This window comes from Peromyscus maniculatus, chromosome 23, assembly GCF_049852395.1.
Source record: "Peromyscus maniculatus bairdii isolate BWxNUB_F1_BW_parent chromosome 23, HU_Pman_BW_mat_3.1, whole genome shotgun sequence".
Taxonomy (NCBI): Eukaryota; Metazoa; Chordata; class Mammalia; order Rodentia; family Cricetidae; genus Peromyscus; species Peromyscus maniculatus.
In genome coordinates, this window is record NC_134874.1 from 45546041 (window position 1) to 45558215 (window position 12175).

The window sequence follows — 12175 nt, forward strand, 5'->3', positions numbered from 1 at the left end:
TTGTTTTTCTGTATGCTTATGGAAACAAAAAAACACCTTAAGAGAAAAATAAATTTATCTTAACTAATTTTTCAAAACTAATTAAAAATAACTTTTAATATATACCATCTTTCTGTGCAGCCCAGTGAGTCGCAGGGATCCTCCTTTATCTGTCTTCTCTGTGCTGGGATTGCAAGCACACAGCCAGCCCCAACTCTTTTTTTTTTATTGTGTGCATGTGTTTGCATGTGTGTCATGTATACATGCACAGGTGTCTACAAACACAGTGTATTCATGGAGATGCCAGGAGTCCTTGGTGGGTGTCTTTCTCAATCACTCTGACCTATTTTTGGAGACAAGGTCTCTCAATGAACCCTGTGCTCACTAATTGACTAGACCAGGTGGCCAGGGAGCTCCAAGAATGCACCCATGTCCACCACCACTCTGGTGAGCTGGGACTGAAGAGGCACATGATCATGTTGAGCTTTGCCATGGATGCTGGGGATCCAAACCCAGGGCCTCCTGCTTGTGCCGCAGAGACACCACTGACCAGGCTGTTTCTCCAGCCTAGCTAACCCCTTTTTCATTAAGTCATTTCTCATGAGTCAACTTCGGAGTTCACTGGAGGGCTTGAAGCTTTCTTCTTTGTGCCAACATACATCGGCATATGTGTGTGTACACGGTGTTCTAAGATTCACCAACATGTCTCTTGAATTCCTGTGTCCTACGCGTGCATCATTCAAAACATGCATTTATCTTATCAAGATTGTAAAAACCAGAGCTAAACGTAAGCACAAAAGAGATAAACACTTTGAGATCTTGCAGGCAGACAATGCTAACTGCTCTCAACATCTTCCCAAACATCTTGTAATTGCTCTTAGTCACAACAGTGATGTAACTGGCCTTTCCAAATCAGTCCCTCTGGGTCCTACATTCTCAGTGCGCACTGACCTCTTCCTGCCTCGTACCAAACCCACATTGAAATGAGGGAAGGGAACCTGGACCAGAGTCAGACAGGGTGACGTGTGCCTGTATCCCAGCACTCAGAAGATGGGAAGGTCACAAGCTAACCTTGGCTGTGTACCAAGACCCTGCCTCAAAACCAGTCTAGGGCTGGAGAGATAGCTCAGTGGTTGAGAGCACTTGCTGCCCTTGTAGACGTTCCAAGTCCATTCCCAGTGTCCATGAGGGTGACTCACAACCAACCATCTGTAACTCTGATCTAAGACAGAGGTTCTCAACCTTCCTGATGCTGTGATCCTTAATACAGTTTCTCATGTTGTAGTGCCCCCCAACCATAAAATTGTTTTTGTTGCTACTTCATTACTGTAATTTTGCTACTGTTATGAATCATAATGTAAATATCTGATATGCAGGATTTCTGATATGTGACCCCAAATCTGATATGTGACTGCAAATTTTTTGGTTTTTTTTCTTACTCTTTGCTCTTTGGGGACCCGCCACCCAACTCCCCCCACCAAAAAATATACATGGAGGCTTATTCTTACTTATGAATGCCCCACCTTAGCTTGGCTTATTTCTAGCCAGCTTTTCTTAACTTAAATTATCCTTTTGCCTCTGAGCTTTTACCTTTCTCTATTCTGTATATCTTTCTTTACTTCTTTCTCCATCGCTGGCTGTGTGGCTGGGTGGCTGGCCCATGGTGTCTTCCTCTCCTTTTCCTTTTCTCCCTCCTTTTCCCTTCTTCTCCTTCTACTTATTCTCTGCCTACCAGCCCGACCTATCCTCTATCCTGCCTTGCTACTGGCCATTCAGCTCTTTATTTGACTAATCAGGTGTTTTAGACAGGCAAAGTAACACAACTTTGCAGAATTAAACAAATGCAACATAAAAGAATGCAACACATCTTTGCATCATTAAACAAATATTCCACAACATAAATGAATGTAACACATCTTAAAATAATATTCTACAACAGGTTGCAACCCACAGGTTGAGAACCGCTGATCTAAGGGATCTGATGCCCTCTTCTGTCCTCTGCAGGCACCTACACACACACACACACACACAGAGAGAGAGAGAGAGAGAGAGAGAGAGAGAGAGAGAGAGAGAGAGAGAGAGAGAGAGAGAGAGACATACCATAAATAAATTAAAATGTAAAAAATCATTAATAAAAAAATCTTAATACAAATGAATTCAACACTTCTGTCCCAATGAGGGACCACTAGTCCCCTCAAGGCCAATGTCCACTCAATCTGCTCTTTTTATCCCACAGGGTCCCCAGGCTCTCCACGAAATGTCCTGGTCACCAAATCTGCCTCCGAGCTGAGCCTGCAGTGGACAGAGGGACATGCTGGGAACACTCCTACTACAGGCTACGTCATCGAGGCCAGGCCATCAGGTAGGAGCAGTGGGCCCTGCTGGACACCAGAAGCGGCGCTGCCCACATGGCAGCATCTTGGTCACACTGAGGGTTGTGGTCCGTGGAGTCTCTGGCTTCCTCTCCCTGCGTTTCCCTCACAGGACTGAGGTGTGTGTGTGTGTGTGTGTGTGTGTGTGTGTGTGTGTGTGTGTGTGTGTGTGTAAGCCAAATCTCACTTCTTGTTCCTTCTTAGTGCCTAGTAACCACAGCTGTGCTCTTAACCTCTCGGGCATTCAATTTCTGATGCCTTAGCCTCATGACACTCAGGGAGATGATAATTGTCACTCTCAGAAAAGGGTAGATGAGAGGCAAAGGACACTTGAAGACATTTCAGCTCATCAGGAAGACCGAGAAGTGTTTCAGGGGCTCCTCTCAGGGGTCTAATGCTGGCAGTCCATGGAAGGAGCCTTGCTCGCTTTGGATAATTGCAAATGTCCTTATTAATAGAGGAAATAGCACATCAAGTGCTGTACCTTCCAGGCTCCTGAAAACAAGGGCTAAGGTCCACTCCTGGGCCGGGAAGATGGCTTAGCGAGTAAGAAGGCTTGCCGTATAAGCATGGGGACCTGAGTTCAAATCCCTAGTACATCAGAAGCAAGATATGGCAATGTGTGCATGTGTACCTGTAACCCCAGTGCTGCAGGAGGTGGAGAAACGAGGATTGGTGGGGCTTGCTGGCTGCTGGCCTCTCGGAAGGCTCAGGGAGAGATCCTGAATCAAGAGAATAGGGTGAGAGTAACAGAGCAGGGTCCCCAATATCCTCCTCTGGCCTGGTGTGTGCGTGGGTCTGCAAACAGTCCCACACTCTGTACATACACCACACACATACACACAGACCTGCCCCTGCACTACCTCCTTCCTTCTAACTTCTTTATATCTTACTCACTTTTTAAAAACATTATTTTATTTTTATTTGATGTGTATGGATATATTGCCTGCGTGTATGTCTGTAACACATGTGCCTAATGCCTGAGGAGGTGAGAGCACTGGATCCCCTGGAACTGGGGTTACAGAGGATTGTGAGCCACCATGTATATGCTGGGAGTTGAACCCACGTCCTCTGGAAGAGCACCAGTGTTCTTACCTCTGAAACCTTCTCTCCAGCCTTATCTTAACCACTTTTAGACAAGAATTAATTGCATGTATTAGTGGGATTCAGTGGATTTTTTTTTTTTTTTGAGACAGTGTGCATGTAACTCAGGTTGGCCTTGAACTGTTTACATGGCCAAGGGTGATCCTTCTGTTCCCTCCTCCTGAGTGCTGGGATCACAGGTATGCATCATTCTGCCCAGTTTTAGGTGGTAGTGGAGACGGAACCCAGTGCTTCTGGAATGCCACGTTAGTCCTGTCCCACCTAAGCCACACCCCAGGCTCCAGTGTGGTATTTTCCTGCGAGCTGTGTTTGTTACCGTCACATAGCTAGGACTAAATTACCTGACACGAAGAACTTAGGAAAACAGATTTGTCTTGGCTCACGTTTCAGAAGGTTCAGACTAGTCACTTGGCCCATGCACTTGGCAGTACACGGTGGCAGGAGAGTGTGGTGAAGGGGAACTGTTTACTTCATGGTAGACTGGAAGCAAACAGAGGGCCAGGAAGGGGCGGGAACAAGGGCCCACCTGCAGTGGCCTACTTCCTCTAGCAAGGTCCACCTCTGAACTAGCTCCCTCAGCTGGTGACCCAGCATTGAGCACACAAGCCTGTGGGAGGCAGTTCATATACCAATCATGACACCACATAATGTCAGGCACAGACCACACCCAAACCCAGCAATCCTTCATAACTACTGTTCTGCCTCCAAGTCATGTTTCTTTGTGGGTTCCCACATTTGAGGCAAAGTGCAGATACTTGTGTTTCTATGTCTGGGTTATTTAACTTAATGTGGGGTCTCCCCCAACTCCATACATTTTGCTACAAGCCACAGAACTTGGTTCTTCTTTACGACTAAGTAATACTCCATAGTGTATTTATACCACACTTCCTTTTGCCATTCCTCCATGGACAGGCATCTAGGCTGACTCCCCATTTTCGGTAGCAAAGCTATCTCTTGGACATGCTGACCTTGTTTTCTTTGGCTGTATACCCAGCACTGAGACCGTGGGATCATCCACAGTTTTGTTTTTTAGGTTTTTGAGGAGGCCTCCTCCTGTTCTCCATAGTGACAGACCTAATCGACATTCCCACCTACCATGTGTGAAAGTTCCATTTGGTTTTGATAATGAAGGGTGGAGGTTATTGGAAAATGAGTTTCTGATGGTTTAAGTTGGGTATTACCACTGGGAGCTGGGCGGGGGTGGGGGTGGGGGTGTCACCAAACGTGGAGAATGCTAAGCAGCTTCACCATGACCTTCAGATGGTTGCACAGCTCCTAAGGAATGCCTGAGCGTGAACACAGGTGAAGCAGCAGGCATGCTTCAGGAAGTGGCTTCTTTCCCAATCCCAGATGGGGCTGTGGTGTTAGGGGCCATTTGGTCTGGTATTTAAGACTACCAGAAAAATATAGATATTTACATTATGACTCATAACAGTAACGAAATTGTAATTATGAAGTAGCGACAAAATAATTTTACTGCTGGGGGTCACCACAACATGAGCAACTGTATTAAAGGGTCTCAGTGCTAGGAAGGTTGGGAACCACTGCATTAGAGCATGCCTAAATGTTGGACACAGCAGAACATCCTGCAACCTGATGCTCTCACAGCAAGCTGGGAGCTGGAGACCGGAAAGCTTGTGAGCCTGCTAGCTGCTGGTGCAGCATCAGCAAACGAGATCCTGCTTCAGAGGCAGTGAGGGATGAAAACCAGCACCTGAGGTCATCTTCTGACCTGCATACATGTGCCACAGCATGCACATGCCCACAGTGCTACCTATGCATGTTTGCATGGACACACCTAAGTGCACACACATACACAAAACAAACACCCTTTTAAAGCTTCTTCCTGGATGCAGGGCAGGGGGAAAATTTTGTAAGATATGAAATTGTCGAAGAATGAAAACACACAAAGGCAAGGAGGGAAGGAAGGAGAAACAGCGGATGGGAGGGAGAGAGGGAGAGAGGAAGGGAGAAAAGACAGGAAGGAATGGAGGAAGGAAGGTAGGAGGGAGGGTGGGAGAGACAGAGGAAGGGAAGAAAGGGAGAGGGAGGGAGAGACAGAAAAGGAGGGAGGGAGGGAGGGAGGGAGGGAGGGAGGGAAGGACAGAGGAAGAGATGAAGGAAGGAAGGAGGGAGGGAGGGAGGGAGGGAGGAAGGAAGGAAGGAAGGAAGGAAGGAAGGAAGGAAGGAAGGAAGGAAGGAAGGAAGGAAGGAAGGAAGGAAGGAAGGAAGGAGAAATTCTTTGGCTCCAGCTTGCTGGAGAGAGGCCTTTAGCTGATATATGAGGAGCAAGGCGCTGGCCAGCTCTAGAGACAGGTTCTAAAGACAGTGAAGGTTCTGAGGCCTCCTGTGATCATTTTGTCTCCTCCATGGCCCTGAGGACAACCAACCAGCTCTCTACAGTGACTCTGTGTTCAGAGTGGGCTTTGGCTGCTGTCTTGCCACCAACACTGAAAGACAATTGCCACCCATGTCCCCTTGTGGATCTCGCTAACTGACCATGGTGGGCTGCTGGACCAGGGCTTTTCATTGAAAACACACACACACACACACACACACACACACACACACACACACACACACACACACACAGCATGATGCCCCATCCCCTCTGCAACACAGGCCAGCCACAGCTCACAGCAGCATGCAAGCTTTTATAGATTGTCAATATTTAAACACCTTGCTGGGACCCAGGGGCCTCTGGATCTCAGCTGTCATCTATTTCAGGCCTCATTACACAAACCATTAAACACTATATCTTCTCATTTTCTCCACTGAAGCTCCCTGGCAAGGCCTTCTCCGGGCGGAGCCCTGGTTTAGGCAGAGTTGTGCCCGCCTGGCATCTAGGGGCACAGAGACACTTAGCGGTAGGGGTCCCATGGCCCAAATGGTCTGTTCAGCCTGATGTGTCCCTGCCCAGCCACATCCCTGCCTGCCCTCCTGAAGACAAAGCCATCAACACTGTGTCCCCATCTGTCCCCATCCCTGTCTTCACCCCTGAAGGTTTTGCTGAAGAGCCCATGGCTGCTGCACCCAGCAGTAGCTAATGGCATCGCATCAGGCTAAATCACAGGATCTCTTATTCCAGAGAGGGTGGTCCCTGAGTGTAGCCTGAGGACATGGCCATCAAGCTCTACCAGGACCGGCTGACCAGCTGGATCATTTCTCTAAATTGTGAACCAGCCTCCCCTGGAATCCTGTTGCAAAAGGCGCCTGGAAAGCAGCTATGTGGTGGGCAGACTCGAATGATTTATTTACACAAATTATTCCAAGGCATTTTGCTGTGTAGCTCTCGGAGCCTAATTTACATATTTACACAATACACTGGAATGGCACTAAAGGCGCTATAAATATACTTTCCTCTCCAAAGCAGCCATGAAATATATATTTAGGACGCACCCAAGGCAGGCAGACATTGTATTACCGTTTTCACAGATGATCCCTTAGCCTGCAGGAGAGGCTGGGCCTCTCTAGCCTCCCTCCTGGGTGTACCCCAAGTCTTCCCCACGCATGGTGTTCATTGTCAGTTCTTAGCAAGGCGAGTTTGAACTCAACCGGGAAGAAAACCAAATTTCCAAGCTGGCCATGATTGTGCAGAGTTGTCTTCTCAGCATTCCAGAGGATGAGGCAGGAGGATGGTGAATTCTAGGCAAGCCCAGGCTATATGGGGAGACCCTGTTTCAAAAATAAACTAGGTACAGAGCTGGAGAGATGGCTCAGTTGATATAGTGCTTGCCATATAAGCGTGAGGACCTGAGCTTGATCCCTGGAACCTGTGCTCAATATAAAGGGACATGATGATGCATGCTTGTAATCCTGGTGCCAGGGAGACAGAGACAGGCAGATCCCGGAGGTTCTCAGGATAGTCAGCTGAATCAGCAAGCCGTGGGCCATTGAGAAACCTGCCTCAAAATCCAAAGGGGACAATACCTGGGGAATGACCCCTGAGTTTTTCCTCTGGCCTACACATGCACACATGCACATGCATAATAAATAAATAAATAAATAAATAAATAAATAAATAAATAAATAAATAAATAAATAAATAAATTCATATTCTTTGAAGGTGTGAGATCTAAGGACACACCCATGTCGGCAGGTATAGCATGTGGACTTTAGCCTCATACCATGGACCCCCAAATGCCTGGGTGTCCTCCTTTCTTGGGTCAGTCTCCGTCACTGGACATCCCTACCATGAGACATGCACCAAGTACCGTCTGCTACCCTGGCCAAGGACCAGGCAAAAGGCACTTTTATTAGCAGCTGTATGTAGCCTGTTGTCTAAGCCTCACCTCCTAGCTTGACCATTTATACCGAGAGAAACGGCAGTGCTTAAAAAATAAATGACTGCCAGGCGTCCACTCGCTCAGCGCTGCAGGCTGGCGGTCAGGCTGTTGGCTTCGTGAGTTAGTGGAACCCGCAGTCTCGGTGGTGGTGAGTGACAGTTTCATTCAGCATGGAGACCCTGTTTAATTGGCCGTGAAATCAAACTTTTGTATTGGCATGCCGTCTGCCCTGATACCTGCGGCGCTTATGCCTGGGCGTTGGAGGGATACATCCAGCGAAGGCCCCTTGGTCATGCTGCATTGGGCTCTCTCTTGGTTCAGAAAAGATGGGATAGCATATAGGAGCAAATACATCCCTTAGACTGGGGCTGGGGAGATGCCGGCATTGAGAGATAAAAGCTGACTCATTCCGTCCTCTAGAAACAAGCATAGCCTTTGACAGCAGATGTGTTTGTACTAGAAGAGACTTCTGTTTTTAGGGTCTCCATTCAATCTTTCATCAGATACAACACAGTGGAGGAGGAAACTCCGAGTCTGTCTTCTCTAAGGAACGCCTGTGCAGAGAGTAAACTCCGCAGTTCCACTAATCTTGGGGGATGATAGGTGTGTGGTGACAGTGACGCTTCCGAAGGAACATTTGCAGCATCTATGTCCTGGTGCTTCCCTGCTCTCTTAAGATCTCGAGGCAGACTTTCTCTGACAGTGTGCTAAGAAACAAGATTGATAATCCAGGAATCGGTTCTCCGGGATCAGTCATGGGGGAATCAATCAGGGAGGATTATTCAGGGGTCAGTCATCTGAGGACTAGTCACGCAGGGGTCAATCACCTAGGGTATCTATCAGTCATTACCCAGTTAGTCATTCAGGGGTCAGTCACCAGGAACCGAAAGTCACCCATTGCTGTTATCTTGTGACATTATCAGAGGATCAGGCAACTGGGGATAGGGCAGGAGGAGATCAATCAGACATGTGTCAATCACCCAGGGATCAGCTAAGAGACCCATCACCTAGGGAGTCTGTCACCCAGGAGAACTGTCACCCAGAAACCAGTCACTTGGGGGACTAATCAGTCACCCAGGAGATGAATCAGTCACTTGGACCAGTGAGTCAACCAGGAGACAAGCCAGTCACTCAGGACAGCAGTCACCCAGGAACCCACCCAGGATCAGCCAATAGAGACCTGGCCTTGTATGGGAAGTGTGGTGACGGTTCTCTTCTAGCCATGTCCCGGCTTTCTCATGGTGATGACTAGTGGGTCACCTGCACTAAATGCCCAGGGTTTTCCTGTGGCAAACACAGGCGTGGTGTCCTCTCCTGTTCCGACTGAGTTGGAAGTCCAGGCACTGGGGATCTTCCCGATACAAAGAAAATCAGTTGCACAAATCTCATTATTGTTAATAGTTCTGTAATGTTATTTTTCTCACAAATTTGTGGAGGTATTTTCTCCATCACTGATTTATTGAGATATTTAGCAGCATAATAAAAATGAGAAAAACAACCCACAGTTGGGAAACAGTGGCCGCTCTCACAGCTGCCAAGATTTTTTTGTCGCCCCCCCCCCACTGGTGATCACCATGTAAATATTGGTGTGGATAAATAGCCCAGTGAATTATAATCCAAGTACGATATGCTAATTTTAGAAGGCAGAATTAAACAAAATTAAAAATGCAAACATTTTCTTCTGTTAATTCAGAAGGAAATCATCTTGACATGACACCACCACCACCACCCCCATTTTTGAGTGTAAGTGGATTGCTGAATAAATCGCTCAGTGTTGAGATCCTATATCAATATTTTAAAATGTTTTTATAAAAAATGCACAGAGCTCCTGGAGCTATGACAGAGCTCTTAAAGTAAAATGTGGTCTTTGGGAGACGATAGAAGCAGAGGAAATCGTGTTTGTCCCCAGCAACAGGAGAATATTAAGTAAACATGAATGCAGGGGACACTGAGAGAACTCGCCACAAAGGTGTTCAGACCTCAGATGCAATGGAAATCCTCCAGGCTCGGGCACTGTCATCTAACTTTAGTGGGTTTGAACAACACCCAGTTTGCAAGTCTGTATTTCTATGTTTAGACTCTCATAGCATAACATTATCTTTTTAGTGGAAAACACGCCACAGTGAGTTCAACACTTAGGACCTTGGAGCTAAGCATGAAGTAAAATAGGGGTAGCTGTTATCTATGGAAAGTCTAGTGGAGTTGGGGCCTGAAAGAGGCCATGGGAAGCAAAGATGGCTGCCTGGAGGGGTAAATAGATGGGTAGGTAGATGAGTGAGTGAATGACTGGTGGGTGATTAGGTTGGTGGGCAGAGAGATGGGTGGGTAGATAGATGGATGAGTGGATAAGTGAGTGGACAGGTAGGTAGGTGGGTGGGTGGATGAATGGATGGATAAGTGAGTGGGTAAGTGAATGAGTACATAAATGGGTGTGTGGGTGAATGGGTAGATGAATGGGTGAGTTGGTAAGTAGGTGCATATATGAGTGAATGGATGGATACATAAATGGATGGATAAGTAGTTGAGTGAATGGGTAGATGATGAATGAGAGGATGAATCAGGTCGGTAGATGGGTTGATAGATGGATAGGTGAGTAAGTACATAAATAGGTGAGTGGATGAATGGGGACATGGATGGGTGGGTGAGTCAGTGAAGAGGTGAATAGATGAGGGAGTGGGTATAGATGGGTAGATGAATGGGTGGGCAGTTGAGTGAATGGGTGGATGATAAATGGATGGATGGGTGGGTTGTGGGGGATGGATGAATATATATGGGTAGGTTGATGGGTAGGTGGGTGGATAGGTAAGAACCAATGTTTAATGAATTCTTTAAAAATTCAAGCGCCCAGCCGGGCGTAGTGGTGCACGCCTTTAATCCCAGCACTTGGGAGGCAGAGGCAGGCGGATCTTTGTGAGTTCGAGGCCAGCCTGGGCTACCAAGTGAGCTCCAGGAAAGGCGCAAAGCTACACAGAGAAACCCTGTCTCGAAAAAACCAAAAAAATAAAAAAATTAAAAAAAATAAAAAAAAATTCAAGCGCCCTGGGGTATAAACAGTGAAGTAAACTGAGCACATGCTCTGGAAGCTGTGGGTAGAACAGCTGTCCTTTCCTGGAATGGGGGGCGGGGGCAGAGGAGGAAAGGAACACACATATTCTCACTTTCCCTCTCCTCCCAGCCTCCATCCTAGACTGTACCTAGCCTAGGAGACTCCTGTTCCCTGAGGGGCAGAGGAGCATCCCACCACAGTGTGGGCCCTGAATATTTGTAGGTGAACAAGGAAATGTCAGAGGGGTTCCAGCACTCTGTAGGCTGGGTGTATTAAAGGCACTATCACTCCAGACTGTTCTTAAGCAAAATTCATGTAAGAAATGTCAACCAGGGCTGGAGAGGTGGCTCAGTGGTTAAGATCACTTGCTGTTCTTACAGAGGACCTGAGTTCAGTTCCCAGCATCTATTTCAGGTGGCTCACAACTGCCTGTAACTCCAGCCCCAGGAAATCCAGCTCCCTCTTCTGGATGCCAAAAGCAAAGGACATACATTCGCATAAACACTTACAGATACATATAAATAAAAACAAACCTTTTAGAAATCCTCAGACCACACTGACATCCATTCTGTGCACATAAAACTTGTTATTTTAGGTAGGGGGAGGGACCACCTATGCCCCAGTTGCCACCCCGGCGGCTCTCCTGATGAACAACAACCAGATGTGAATATGTAGGAATAAATCACTGGGCTCGAGCCTCTGCTGGTGCCGTTAAAACCATCAGCATCGCCTGATTCATTAACCTGTGACTATCAGGGCTTCGCCAGGGCAAAGTCTCAACCCTGAGCAAACACCGACTCACACACTGGCAGTCTCCTCCTGTTTACCATTGGGCTAATCCCTCCGAGTGCATCTTCTGCAAAGGAAATGTGTCAAGGTTTCGTTTCCCATCGCTCCTGGGCCATAAAAACAGGCAGTACGTGCACATGTATATTCAGTGGGCTTTTCTTCCCCAGATCGCCTGCGTTTTCAAGTCCCGCATACCTCTGCCTGTGAGAGGAAATTGAACCTGGGAAGGATTTCTACATTATAGGAACAATTTAGGCTCTGCACCCACCTTTTAACAGCAGCCTCCTTGGGGAATTTGTATTTTATTTGCAGTCACTCATGTTACACTGAGTGCGAAGCAGTATGCTAATCACTTTATAAATAAAAACAATGAATCCTCAAGGCAGGCCTACACTGTACATACCTATGTTATCACCATTTGAAGAGAAGGCCCAGAGAGGTTGAGTTCTCTGCCTAAGGTCACACAGCCAATGCCAGAGCCAAGCTTTGCACTAAGGCTACGTAGTTATAGACAGTTTGTTCAGCCACAGTGCTTTGGGCTTTCAGTTTGTTGTTGTTATTGTTGAAATATGGCCTTGTGTGGCCCAGGCTGGCCTAGA

At 47.2% G+C, this 12175-nt stretch overlaps 1 protein-coding gene across 2 annotated transcripts in view; it reads left to right on the top strand.

The window, feature by feature from the left end:
- Sdk1 (sidekick cell adhesion molecule 1) overlaps nt 1–12175 on the top strand; it is a 968286-nt gene that overhangs the window by 930115 nt on the left and 25996 nt on the right. For both annotated transcript variants that reach the window (XM_006990740.4, XM_076560415.1), the window contains one exon: nt 2216–2341. In XM_006990740.4, the coding sequence (XP_006990802.2) occupies nt 2216–2341 (126 nt within the window). The remainder of the gene's footprint in view (nt 1–2215; nt 2342–12175) is intronic.